Raw genomic sequence first — 15,230 nt, 5'->3', positions numbered from 1 at the left:
TAATGGGATTACTGAAGACATGGCGGCCAAATGCTATACTCAGGCCCATAGAGATGAACTGAGCAGGAGCATACTTGCATGACCACTCATATAGAGGGGCACAGGCACCTGTTCAGTTGAACCCCCACTGATCAGCCACTTATTATGTAGCCACAGAAGTTTAAAACATAGTAATCTTCTTTTATAGCGTTCCCGTCACTAGGCCTGATATACCAAAGAAATAAGTCATCTCATAGATGTCACCCTGTGTATTTTGGTGTTTTGTTTATCCAAATCTATTCATCCATTTAAAAGATATAACCCTTCTTAGGGTTTATTATCCAAGTGGGCGGTAACTGTGGTTTTCCTGGGGATTGGGTTCTCTCTGTATTATATATCTTGCAGTTTGGATAATATAATATACACTCCCTTGCATCAACATTAAAAAGGTTTATATTTTTGGAATGGCTAAATGGATTTGGATAAACAAAATGATCGGGGTGACGACGCTTTTGAAATGATGTATGTCATTGACAGGTCCTCTTTAATATGATCTATCAGGATTATGCTCAGTTTTAGAATGAATCCACCATTGCTCATTGTCATGGCTGAGTAATGGAAGATATTGAATTCAGATGGCGACCCTACTGACTTACAAAGGGGTCTGTTAAGGATTCCCTCATTTTGATGTCAATTATTGTACTTCATGCTGCCCTATCTTTGCCATTAACAGGGCAGAAAAAACCCAGATGGAATATCTTAGTACATTTGTGAGCAGGACCTATTACACATGCTCATATGCCAAAAAACTAAAATGCAGTGTGTTCTTTGTATTGCAGATATCCTTCCGTGTCCTGTTATTTTGTGGGACTCCTCCTTATCTCCAACAGACAACATTACACAATCTTCCATAAATCTCAAGTGGGGAAGTTACCAAAAGATCCTTACACAAAAGTGTTGGCTGAACGGAAAAGTCCCTAAAGCCGATCTAGGTTGTCCAGAAATCCATCATCATGAGTGGTCCAAGATGGCACTTTATGACTTCCTTCTTCAAGTAAGAGAACAAATTGTTACTATAATAAGTTTTCAAATTGAGACTTCAGTATATGTCTTATGTACTAAATACTGAAGACTACAGACGTGTATACAATACTGCATAAATGTCCACATGTAAACAAACACATTTACCAAGTCATGGTCTTTGAGATCTTGGCTTGGGAATTAAATTATAATTGACAGAAGACTATAAACCTCTGGTATGCCATAAATAAAATATATTGTGGAAACCTGTACTACCCTTCTGTATACATTGATCTCTTCTGCATCACAATTTTCCCTTTTGCAGCTTAGACATATCGCAGGTCCCTATAAATGGCCTAAAATATCCCAAAAATTCCCCAGGAAACCAGCGCTGCCTTTGCTTCTTCTCTAAACCTCTTAGCATCTGTTTACATGCACAGGGCATGTGACTGCTGTAGCCACAGTTAGTTAGTGCCACGGTTAGGGCAGGTTCACACGGGATGTTTTGGCAGCAGATTTTGACGCGGAATTCGCCTCAAAATCCACTGCCAAAAATTGCTCCCATTGACTTCAATGGGAACCGCTCTCTTTTTTTTTCCGCTAGCTAGTAGCGGAAAAAAGAAGTGAGCTGCCCTATCTTGCCACAGATTCCACGGCTGAATCAGCCACAGCGTCCACGGCGCAAGGCTCTGGCCCATTCATTTGGGCCAAATCTGGAGCGGAATGCAGCGCCGGAATGCCAGTGCACTGCACCGGCATTCTGTCACGACAGCTGTGATGGAATGTGTATACGCAGAACTCCATGTGAACTAGCCCTTAGGTGCTGTATTACTTGCATTGTGGCTATGTGAAAGGAGCCAAGGATTTGAAGCAACCCTTGAGGCAGTCAAGGGAGATGTACAATAACAAAAAAGCATACTCACCTGTCGCTTTGTTATCTGCCAACGGTGCCCTATCTGTCTTGTGCTGGGATTTCTGGCAATGCAGCCCTGGTAGAGGACAATGGAGCACTAGGGACAAGTGAATATATTTTTTTTTTTATTTTGCACTTCCCCACCCACCCCATTGGTTGCTCCAAATCCTGGGCAACCTCTTTAAGATAAATGGGACAGTCCAAATCTCTGCAACATATCTAATACATGTGTTTTTACTCTATCAGATAACGTTTTATTGTATACTGCAGTTCAATTCACTGTACCAATGACACGTGGAGCTGTGTCGCCATATCCTAGTTATATATAATACATTAGTGCAGAAAGAATTTAGAAGACAAAAATAGGATGGCTGTCTACAGTAATGGCTCCATTGTGCCGTAACATACATAACTGTCCTTTTGTGACTATGCTATGCCTGGAATGTAATATAAAAAATCATGTGAGGATTATATTGACCCCAAACATAGTACAGTCTTGTAGAAATAGTTTGGTGTGTGTCACATTGCAGTATACGTGTCAGCTTATTAATAGGTGTCTGCTTTTCATCTTATAGGCCCCATCAACAACTCAGTCAGATGAGTGGGAAAATGTGGGAGTGTTACCCTTGTAATCCCAGGTCAAAGATTCTTGCTGGAAAATATATATATATATAAATCAAAGAGCTTTATGAACATACAGAACTGGAGCGAGTATGGTGTTCATTCATGCGTACAGTCATTCCTTATTAATGGCATACCTCCAAACCTTATGTGAAGAAAGAGAGCCAAATATATTTTTAATCAATCCAAAAAAAATTCTCCCATTCCCCAACCCTTGTTTGTCAACCCACAGATATAATGGAAAATGCAATGGGTGGTTTCAGTGCTGATTGTATACCTACTGTAGACAGCCCAGTTCTCTGCTGTCAGTTTTAACTAAAGTGTATTACATGTTACAGACCCATCCAAGGTGAGTCATCATAATGAAGATTGATGGGATGGAGGGGTCTTTTTCACTCTGCTCTTTTGTATAATCATAATAGCCTACACAATATCACATAAAATTAGTTACATTTAGGGCCCTTTTACAATGTCGAAAAAAAAATCATTATAGTATAGTGATTGGGGCTTTACACGTCCGTTTTCTTCACGAGAGGCACAGGCAAAAAAAAAAAAAAAAAGTCTTCACAATTTTTTTCTTCTCTCGTCTTTGTCATCCAATTCTATGGATCTGTGACAATATTGGACAACATATAGACGTGGCAAGTCCATAGCAGAATCTGCATGAAAGTTAGCAAAGGTTATATATGCAGATTTAGCATGTGAAAATTGTTTTTCTAACAACTGATCCTGAACGTTGATGCTTAAACTTTATCAGCTTAAATGATTATTAGATTAATCATTTAATATCAGGTTTTACTCTGTTTTCTAGATTCACTTGGTTTAGTTTGGGGTCACACATTAAGTTATAGTGAATAGGTATGACAACCATTATAGCTGTCATATTTGTAGTCACCTAGTTTTCCTAGTAATCCCTTAGAGATGCAGCTTTACCAGGTCTGGGAAGAGTTAAATAACAATCTGTGTAGATCAATGGCGACCATTAGTCAATAATTGATGAGTGGTAAAGCTTTAACTACAGTAATGATGGTTGGATTTTTAAAAATTGACAAAAAGACCATACTATATTTACTGGTGATACGAGTTGGTAAAGTTCTCTAAGATTGAAGATACACACTGGGGTGAATATATTATTGTGTTTGTACTGCAATTCTGGTGCATTTCTTCCTATTTTGCATTTTTTTCTTTGTGTAAAATTTATATTGCAGCTAATGCAATTTTTGGATGGTGCAAAGATGCATGTCTAATTCACTATATGTGACTTTTAAAAAACAAAAAAGTTGCAAAAGTATCTTGTAGAGATGAGCGACTAGTATTTGATCGAATACTACGGTATTCAAAATACTCGTACTCGGTCAAACATCTCGCGGTAAACACAGTAAAAATTAAATTACCCTCCCACCTTCCCTGATGCTTTTTTTTACACTAATACCTATGCAGGGGAGATGGGACAGGAACTAGGACAACGTAGGCATTAAAAAAAAAAAAAAAAAATGTATACAGTAGAGATGAGCGAGTAGTGAAATATTTGAAAATTCAATTCGAGTAGACCTTAATATTCGACTATTCGATCGAATACCTACTCGATCGAATACTACTCGCTTATCTCTAGTATTTTGCAAGTGCAGTTCACCTCCCCTAGAAATTAGCAACAAATTTATTAATCAGCATGAGACATTTTGAAAAAATTGTCACCAAAAAAACACACAAGTACAGAATATTGTCATAAAAATGGCATAATGGGAGAACACCAAGCAAAGTTTTTTTTTTTTTTTGCATTCTTTGGTTCTAATTTTTTAGCCAAAGCCAGGAATGGGAAATATGAAGGAAACACTTAGACTTTTGCCTTCTGCAAAATCCACTTCTGGATTTAGATTAAAAAAAAAAAAAACATAGCAAAATCGGCAACAAAAAAACAGACTTAGGCCGGGGCCCCACGGGACGTAAACGCCGCGATTTGCCTGCAGTGGAGATGCTGCAGGAAAAATTGCGGCGTTTTACAGTGCAAGCAAAGGGGATGGGATTCATGCGAATCCCATGCCCACTTTGCTGAAAAAAAACGCATTGTGGACACACTGCGATTTGCAAAGCCGTTGCAGCTTTGCAAATCGCAGCATGTCAATTATATCTACGGAAACGCTGTCGGCTTTCCTGTAGATATAATGGGAAGAGAAAGTCCGCAGAGGAAAACTCCGTGAACATTCTCTTCAAAGCACTGCAGAAAGAACCGCAATGTGATCACGCAGTGGGTCTTTCCGCATGGCTTTAGCGCTGCGATTACGGCCGTGGGTGAGGCCTCACATTGCGAAAATGCATCTTTTTTGGTGCAGATTTTGTTGCGCTTTTTTTTAGCCAAAGTCAGGAGTGGATTGAGCAGATGGTAGAAGTATAGGAGCTTTCTATATATTTCCCATTCCTTTTTTAGCCACGCCTAGGTTTGGCTAAAAAGAAACGCAACAAAATCTGTAATATAAAAAGCTGCATTTCCTCAATGCGGGGCCTCAGCCTAAAGACTAAACATAAAAAATTCGTAACGAACCTGTTTTTTATGTAACATCTTTGGAAACATTAAGCATGCGTGTGCTGGTGAGGGCATAGAACTGTACACTATCCAAATGTTATTATACAGCTTTAAATAGTTGTGCACTTTGCTCTCAAACAAGTAGCTCTGGAGTTCTGAGGCCTCAATATGAGTAATGGGTAACACTTGTCAATAGTCACAACATTCCTCGCCATCCTGTCACATTCCCCAGGTCTACAGAGTACATGTTAGCAAACTTTAAGAAATCATTGCACTTCCAAGCCCGTTCCTGTAGGGTTCAGAGTCAGATACAGCTTAATTGTCTTGAGTTAATAAGTTACAGAAACATGGAAGCTATGGAGAAGTGATTTATTAACTAATAAGTTATTGTTACCTAATTATAGCTTGGAATATGTCAACACGCTAAAACTTATGGTCCTAAATTCCTGCTGTATGTTGTAGTAAGTAAAGCTGGAATGCCTCTTCAGCTTATCATTACAGACGTGCCCTTAGCAGCAGTTATCCAACATTTTATACATATTTCAGAGATCATCTCCGGCTTTAACAACTCATGTGAGGGTAGATAGAGCTTAAAGGAGCTACCCACAATGGTCATTTATCAACTCTTCACAGGATACATGATAAATGTATAAATGCTAGGAGACTCTCCACTAGGACCCAACTGATCACTAGCAAGAGAGTCTTGAGCCTCTGGTGTCTCCTCACTGCAGGACTCAATGGAGTAGTGGTTGAATACACTCCCTGTTGCTCCATTCATATACAATTGGACTGATGGAAGTGGTAGAATACAGCACTTGTCTTTGCATTGTGGGATAAGCCCTTTAAAATCGGAGCTAGAACCACTAGATGCATCTATTTTACAGTACAATATGTTTTAGATAGTTTTTTAGAACTATCTTTTAGTTTTTAATGGTAAATATACTGCTAGGAAATCTGCAAGTGCGCAAGTTACAATCATCCTTGGGCCCTGAATATTGGAGGGCCAAAGTCCTCATTACCATATGAAAGATCTGCTATATAATATAGGGATAGTTCACAGGTATGATTTTAGTTCATGATAATTGTATAATATGTGTAATAGTCATAGAGATAGCTGTCTTACTATAAAAACGAGGATATGTAAATCCTTCAGTATAATACACTGTGTGAAGTCATTACATAAAATGTGGCTCTAAGCTAATGTATGCTTCTCAAATCTGCTTTCATAAAATTATCATCCCACATCATCCTTTATGATTCCTTGTGTGTTCTGTATTGATTAAGAGAGATATAATATGTAGAGGAGAACCCTGTTCTCCAGGATTAATGGCTATCCCTCCAGTAACAAGTAAAGGTATTTGAGCATACTATCTGCAATGTTTGCAATATAGGTTATGTCTCTCTCTAGTTCATCGATCTACCTCCAATTTCTGTTTAACCACAGGGAGATCAATGTTCCCATTAGAGTTAAAGAGATTCTATTATTAGAATCCCATATTCTATTACTAACATGTAGGAATAGCCTTAAGAAAGGCTATTCTTCTCCTACCTTTAGAAGTCTTCTCCGCACCGCCATTTGGTAGATATTCCTGGTTTTATTTGTTATTCCTTGAAAACTCTCCAGCGCTGCCTCATCTTCTTTTGGCATGCCTCTCCGCCACGTCCTCTGCAATGTCTTCTTTCGGCAATTCTGTCTTCTGCATCTAAATCCCAGGCATGCACAGTTAGCTCTGCCATCAGGCTTCAGGTAGAGCCGACTGCGCATGTCTGCGGCCATTTTCTTGTGGCCGCTTTCACGAGCGTACTGTGCATGCCTGGGATTTAGATGCAGAAGAGGTGGAGAGGCGTGCCAGAAAAAGATGAGGCAGTGCTAGAGAGTTTTCAAGCAGCACAGGGGACTGTTTGAGCACTGGGGACCGCCCCCAGTGCTGCGAGATAACTCATTTGCATAACAAAGAAAAGCAGGAATATCTACTGAACAGCGGCGCGGAGAAGGCATCTAAAGGTAGGAGAAGAATAGCCTTTCTTAAGGCTATTCCTATGTGTTAGTAATAGAATAAGGGATTCTAATGATAGAATCTCTTTAACTCTAAGGCTATTCCTACTCTAAGGCTATTCCTACGTGTTCGTAGTAAAATATGGGATTCTAATGATAGAATCCCTTTAAGTGTAGAATTTTTAGCAACAAGGATTGTGCCCCGCTTTTAAAGAAATGGTATGTGTGTGAATGGAATAGCAACATATGATGCCACCATGTTCCTTGATTTATGAGTATTGAATTGTTGGTTTTAATCTGTACCTTGTTTATATTGATATTAAGTTGAATTTTATCATTTTATTGAATTGTAATGTGAGTTTTGGTCAATAAAGTACCAGCAATTGCTGGTTTCAATTTAAAAAAATAAAATAAATTAACAACAAGGATTGTACCTGTGGAATGGAGTTCAATGGCAAAGATGCAGCCTATGCCCTTGCTTGGAAGCCATAAGCAGAGATAATGAACTTTAAAGGGGTATTCTGGGACCATCACATTAATGGTATTCTTTAGCTACAGCAGGTTGTAAGTTAAAGATCAGCAGAGGTCCAATAGTTGGACCTCCTGTGGATCCGCTAACAGGCCAAGTGACCGCTGGACATGTCATCATAAGGCCCATGAAACATAAGCTACACTTACAGAATTCTACTGTTACTCCAGACAGGTGATCTGCATGGTCTGGTTACCGGACACTGCTAATTTTCTATTGATGATCAATTCAATAGATAGCTCATCTATCTGAAAACTCTTTGAAGCTATGTATCAGTGGGGGGGCTCCATTTTGTTTTTGGTTGTAGGTTTCTCTGTTGTCTATACAGCCCTACAAGCATAGTTCTTTGTATTTGAACCTTTTTCCATAAACATTGATGAGCATGCTAAGTAAGGGGTTAATTTATGGTTGTAAAAGTATAGATTATATTCAGTAATCGATCATACTGTACAGAGCTTTACAACTTTCTAACATATCATAAAGTAGTGTCTTAACACTATGCATACCAAAATAGACTGTATAGTATGTACTATGCATAGGGCTAGAAAGCTAAATTTTGGACCTGATGTTGAACTACATCTGAAACAGAAGGAATTATATAGGCGACTTCTAGAACATGCGTAGATGAAAAGTTTGCTTTGTTTTCTGTTGCCTTGCATGGTCTTTGAAATGTACATAGTAACATCACGTAAGCATTGCTATGGGTATAACTAAGTATTTTTGGAATGGTCCTGGTTGCTTTTCTAAAGCAGACTAACTTCAGACAGTGAATGAGGGAATGTTTGTGGTCGTGGCAGTCTGCCTCATCATCACGGAAAAGACCTTGTTCTGTCTGGCTTAAAAGCCTATATTTAGCAGTGGCATCATACTCTTATATTCTCCAAGCTAAACATAGCTTTGCCAGGGTGGTGTCTGGATAAGCAGGAAACTTAGACAATTTCCTGAAATAGTGTTTAGGTGTGGAAGGTCTAAAGTATGATCGGATTTGTTGAGATAGAACAAAGAATTACCTACTCAGTATTTCACTGTGCTAATAGAGACATGAAGTTTCTAAATTATTCTATGGTGGTTCACACAGAATGTACAGTTTGTTGTGAATTAATAGCATTACTATTATTGCTTTTCTGCATACTTTTAGCACTAATAAAGAAGATGTGCCATCAGATATGATATTAACAATATTCCCTTCAGGGGCGTAACTACCGGGGTAGCAGCGGTAGCGGCTGCCACAGGGCCCGGGACATTAGGGGGTCGGAACAGCGGCTACCGCTGCGTTATTTTGTTTAATGGGCCGTTACAGGCTGGAGTAACTGGTGCCACAGCGGTATTAGCTTTGCTGAGGAGATAGTGTTTTGGGGAATCAGACTTTTCCCGATTGCTGTCTGAAAGTTGTGGTTCTTCGGCCATCGCTAACACTCTGGGCCTGATCATTATATCCCAGGTGCTGCACAATGTATTGGATACAATGAGACCTTTGAACCTTTCAATTCTTAGACATATAGTTGCTAGCTGTACAGTTTTGCTGAAATTAATTGGTGATTCACCTGTAGAGACCCAAGGACTGGATGTGGCTATGGCTATACATTATGTGTTACCACATAATGTGTTTCTAAAAGCTATTGCTTCATGGGGTGCACTTAGTTTTTCACAAATGGCCTTTTCATTTTTTTTTCATTTTTGCTTAATAAATAATGAAGCAGTGGAATCTGTTGTGTGTTGTCATTCATCTAAGGCCTGGTTCACATCTGCGCTAAGTATTCCGTTCAGGGATTCCGCTTGGGGACCCCCCGAACAGAATACCAAATGCATTAAAAAGAAGTTAGCAGAGAAACCACACGGAATCCATAGACTATAAAGGGGTCTGTATATTTTCCTAGCGGTGTCCACATGAATCATGCGGAGACAAAACTACTGCAAGCACCACTTTTCTCTCCGCCTGATTTGTGCGGACATCGAGCAGAAACCACACGGACCCCATTATAGTCTATGGAGTCTGTGTGCTTTCTTAACTAACCGCTTTTTAATGCGTTTGGTTTATTCCGTTCGGGGATTCCCCAGCGGTCTCCCTGAATGGAATACCGAACGCAAATGTGAACCAGGCCTGAGGTTGTATTTACCTATTTTAAAGATCTTCTAAGGACCAGATTTTTTTTTATTTTTTAACGTCCAGGTACATGAAACCATAGAATTTATAATAGATATACTTTATAATAGATGTACTTTGAATTTCACATGTAGATACCCGCTGTCCATCCACAGCACAATATAATAATGAGTGATGATATTGTGACAAGAACATTGTGGTAAAGACGTTTTTATTCCCATTGTTAAATGTTCGTGTTCTTATTACATTCTCCTAGGTTTACAATCGTCTTGATAAACACTGTTGTGGTTTCAGACCACGGAAAGAAGATGAATGTGTACAACAAGGGCTACACTTGAAGTGTGATAACCCCAGCAATATTGACCTTACACACATTGTACAAAGGAAGCGAGACCCTCACCACTTGGTTTTTATTAACAACAAAGGATACTTTGATAGGAGTGAAGATAATTTGGATTTTAAATTGTTGGAAGGAATCAAAGAGTGAGTATAATATCACTGATGGGGTTAACACAAGCGCTCCTGATCAGCTGACCACAGATACAGTTTATGTTTGTTTCTCTTAGTTTCCTCAGCAAGTAAAGTAACATTTGGCATAATCTAACAAGAGGGCTTAGTAGTTTACGTGGAAAAACTTTTAACAGAATTTAGTTCTTTAGCCTGGCTTTAGCTAATAGAATAGACATGCATTAAAGGAGAATTTGAAAGTAGATTCCATTAAAGTTCACCCAGTTCACCCTCATTCTGGTCAATTAGGATTGACCTGCAATAACAGACTCAGCCAAGAGACAACTGTGACATTACTTCTGGATGAAAAGTAGAAACTTACTTGTAATCTTGGACATTCCTTCGAAATGGGTCATGTGAGTTATTAGAAATTGATGTCCTATATTTTAAGATAGGCCTTACATTTTAGACTGGTACGGATCCGACTCTTGGCGCTCCCATTGAAGCCTTATGCTGCCTTTTTTTTAATCATACACTGATAGGTTTGCCTGGCTTGTGGAAAATTTTCATATCTCTATCCATAATCTGAGCAATTCCTGTTTTCCAGGTTCCCTGAATCAGCAATTTCGGTGCTAAAAAGTCACAGGCTTCGAGAAAAACTCCTTCAGTCATTTTTCCTGGACAAAGTATTTTGGGAAAGTCAAAGAGGACGTCAAGGGATTGAAAAACTGATTGATGTGATAGAGAGAAGGGCCAAAATACTGTTGACTTACATTAACGCCCATGGAATAAAAGTCATACCAATGAACAATTAAGCTGACCAAAGATACATACAGTAACTGATGAACTGTGTGTAATGTTAAAGGGTATGTCCAACTGTGAAGGCATTTTAATCACTACATTGTATCTAACATAAAAAAACTACTTTACAAATAATCTTATGACTTCATGTATACAGCCTCTTTGCTGACCTGTCCGTCTCCTTGGTTACAGACTACAAACAAACCCTGTTTGTGGTCTGACCTTTCCACAGTTTTTCTATTAGCGATTGAACATTCCTTTTAACTTATCTACAAACAATAGGAGATGATCCAGATGTTAGACAGTTAATTGTAGTCTATAACAATGTAAACCCTATAGTCTATGCCCAAAATGGCCGAAAATTTTTGGCAGAGATTATTTTTAATCAAGCTGCTTAAACTTTAGTATTTGGTTACTAAAATCCATCTATTTGCTGCAATAAAAATGTTTACAAAGGTGTACATACCCTTTGAGTTACATTGACCATAATGACAACAGACACGTCTAAGGTAGTCTGGTAATTGTTAATGGTAATCTGAATTTAGGTATATTATGTCAAATTACGAATTAACACTTATTGTGAAATATTGTGTGTTGAGAACTTCAGGTAAAAAAATGGTAAAACTAAATAATTATACATCTCTACACCAGGTAGGGTGGAATACCAAAGATCTTATGGATGATTTTTACCTTTTTAACAGTTAAATTGATAATTTAATACCTTTTGAACAGTTGAAGTCCCTTATGTAAAGCTGAACTATGCCATCTGGTTATGGCAGTCTTTCCATATTATTACCACTACTGTCTATCCCTAAGTATTACACAACTATCAATATATGTATTAGAATATATAAATTTAATAGGGCAAATAGTGCAATGCAGCTAGCATGTCTGAATTAATGGCAACACAAGCTGGAGATAACAGCAGTGACTCATGCATATAGATATATTATGGCGAACATTGTTGCAATCTGCGCAGCTGCTCAGGGGTGCAGGGACCCAAAGTTACCCCAAAGCAGATTCCTACTGTCTGGTGGATTGTATATAAATGTCTGTGCTGTTGAATTTTATGGCTGCTGATTACGAATACATTGTTATAAGACATTGACATTGAAGCGGAATAACAAGGGGCCAATATACTGTTTCTGCACAGGGGCTTCCCACTGTCTGGTCTGGCACTGTGTTTTAGTAAATTCACACATTGCAGAAACTTCCACAAATGTCCTATCGGTGTTTATGGCGCCTGCAGAAATTCATGTTCTTTCTGTAAAACAATGAAATGAATGTAACTATCTTTCAGTCTCTGAAATTTTTACAAATGTACCCAAAAACAACCATGTGATCTATATAAAATAGTCAATAGCCATAATAGCTGCACATAAAGGATAATTTATTGTGTAATAATTCACACAATACAGCAAAGGTGAAATGTGCAACTTCATTGTCTAAATAGGACCAAAACTTGTTTTTTTCCTCTGTCATAGTTATATGTCTTCAGTTCAGAATAACCTCCAGTCCTATATAGCGGATAGGATATGGGCAAGCACTCCAAATTAAGTCAAATATATAAGTATAAAGTCTTGGTCTGTTATGGGTTCTCCTTTTCTTTATATACTATATGACCCTATTAGAAAGTGAGGAAGGTAGATGGACTCAGGGATCGAAAATATTAAAAGTAATTTGTGTAGTGCAAAGTCACATATATAACAAGCCGGGTGCACAGTGACTCCATAATGTCCATACTACATATCCTCCATAAGGAACTGTATTCTTCTCCAAAGCAATACTGGAAATTTGTGCCAAAATACTTCCATAATACAATGTTCCAGTGTTATGTATTACATTTCTTTCCCACAGATTTTCTATGTATTTGTGAGAAGAAATGTCAGTGTGTCTCTGCCTGATAACCCATTATGGAGGTATTCTACATAAAGCTTCCATAAAGCGCCATGTTTTCCTGTATATTGAGTCATCACAATTACATGCCTATCACCTATCACCGGCGCTCCCATTACAGTGAAAAAGAGTGCCAGAGATAGTCGAGTGCTGTACTTCAGCTATCTCCAGCGCTCCCATTGAAGTCAATAGGCTCATCAAAAAGGATGTGACTTTATGAGAAAAGGGTGCTGTCTAATTTGCGACATTGTGCACCAGAAAGGTGCTTTTTCCTGGTGTAAATTAAATATCTGTGGCATAAGCAAGGTTTTAGCACAGAAAAAACATATTGTAGAAATTCTGCACTTTCAGAAACACGTGTGTTTTTGAAAAATGCAACATGTTAATTTTACTTTTCACTTACATGGGGTGGGGAGGTAAACTTGAAAAATGTAGTGGAAAAGCAACAAAAAAACGCAAGCATTTTTTCTGCAGTATTTTTTTTTAGCCACATTTGCATAATACGGGGCCTTAGCCAAACCCTATGTTTACACAACAGTGAAAATCAGCCACATTAATTTCCCTGTCTGTGAATGGGGGATATTCAAATGGCCAATATTTTGGCGGTCCATGTAACGGACCATCAAAATATAGGTTGCGCTCTATCTGTTTTCAATGATGTGGTGTAAGATCATGGAGGCCAGGTTCTTTTTGCTACAAAATTAGAATTTTCATTAAATCAGCCAACTAAGTGTCATTGAAGTTGTGCAAAAAATGCCTGACGTGGCCCCCTCCCCCATTTATCTCTCCCTCCTTTCTTACTTCCTCACACTTCCAATAATTGTATTTTTCTGTTTTGCTATAAAAAACTATATTACAGAAGCATAATCCATATTTGCGCTACTAACAATATTACATATACACTTTAGGTTATTTGATATGTTTACAGTATAATTCAAGGAAGAAGATGACATTGCACATAATGTATTTAAGTCTAAGATTTTATATGCAAAAGTTGGACTTTTGTCAGCACTTGAATTTTGTCATATTTGAAGGAAGTAAAGATATATGGTTTGTGAACAACAATTATGATGTATATAAACCTTACCTGCAAAAGAATTGTACTCGATTTCATTGTGAACCACTAATGTCAAAGTGAAATCTTGTAAAATCACCATTTTACCATGTTGGTAAGTGTTTTATTAGTATGTTGATAAGATGAATTAATAAAAATAAACCTAAATGTCTTTTCTGTAAAAATATTGAATGCTTTTGTGAATTGATCTACAGCACCTATCCTCCCAGTGGAAACTCAGAAAGTATCCTGTGTTGACGGCAGTTCTTCATAAATTCTACAGTAAATTATGGGGGGAATTCATAAAGATTGGTTTATTGTACACTACTCTTAAGTCCTCTGTGATGGCGGAGGATCCTCCTGTTTCAGGACAAGGTGGAGTCACGTTAAGAATCAGGGCAGGACCCTGTGCCTTGGAAGAAATCTACATCAGCTCATGGCATAAATGCCTACAACCAACTTTGTAAAAATTGGCAAGGCCGAGACAAAAATGACACAACTATTTATCTGCTAGTGAAATGAAAATGTAGCAAATCACCAAGTTGCAGCTATTTTATGCCAAAAAACTGGAGTAAAATATTTATAAATTGCTCCCATGTGGTCATTCTCAATCATAAAGACAGGAAGAGGTAGTTGAATAGGGGCAAGCCACCATCATAGGTAACCCTGTTGTGTACTCTGTTCCTATTTGTGATTATGAGAGTCTGTTGTGTTGGTGATTGTTGCTAGAACACAAGATAAGGTAAATGCAATGTGCTCAACAGCCGGTGAATGAATAAAGATCATATGCCCTGGGTAATACCATATAGTTACCCACAGTCCTAGGAATGGGTGTGATCAACCAAAAAAGAGGGGAATTTGATAATATTTATATATGGAAAGTGTGGGATATATGAGTGTTCCAAGGCAGGTGAGATGGGTGTAAGATCTCCCAGGATTTAATTGCCAACTATGATCAAAGCCAATGGGGCACATTTACTAATACTGTCTATGTTTCAGACAATGTGATCTTTGACTAGACAGTTTTAAAATATCACAATGACTGACTCTGGGTGAAAAATCTGGCACATTCTTAGGCCGTCTGATGGCAACAGCTATCAATTAGTTTAGTTCCTGCTAAAAAGGAAACAACACCATGATTTTGTCACATACCCATAGAATTGGAGGGATATCCCTTGCAGATAATTTCTGCATGCTAAGAGTATGGGACACCATGCCACACAGTGTAAATATTGAATAGGTTCCTGAGCTCCACAACCCCATCATATAACTGATCTCTGGTGCTGAGAGTTGGACACTCACCGATCTATGACTGATGACCTATTAATATAGTTGACGTATCACTAATA

The 15,230-nt window shown here is 38.2% G+C and overlaps 1 protein-coding gene across 1 annotated transcript in view; it reads left to right on the top strand.

The window, feature by feature from the left end:
• GASK1B (golgi associated kinase 1B) overlaps window positions 1-14,013 on the top strand; it is a 41,620-nt gene extending 27,607 nt beyond the window's left edge. The window contains exons 2-4 of the mRNA XM_075257524.1: window positions 819-1,033; window positions 9,940-10,166; window positions 10,738-14,013. Coding sequence (XP_075113625.1) covers window positions 819-1,033; window positions 9,940-10,166; window positions 10,738-10,945 — 650 coding nt within the window. The 3' untranslated portion in view covers window positions 10,946-14,013. The remainder of the gene's footprint in view (window positions 1-818; window positions 1,034-9,939; window positions 10,167-10,737) is intronic.
• The last annotated feature ends 1,217 nt before the right edge of the window (window positions 14,014-15,230 follow it).

This window comes from Leptodactylus fuscus, chromosome 1 (genome assembly GCF_031893055.1).
Source record: "Leptodactylus fuscus isolate aLepFus1 chromosome 1, aLepFus1.hap2, whole genome shotgun sequence".
NCBI classification, from domain to species: domain Eukaryota; kingdom Metazoa; phylum Chordata; class Amphibia; order Anura; family Leptodactylidae; genus Leptodactylus; species Leptodactylus fuscus.
This window is presented reverse-complemented; position numbering and strand designations above follow the sequence as displayed.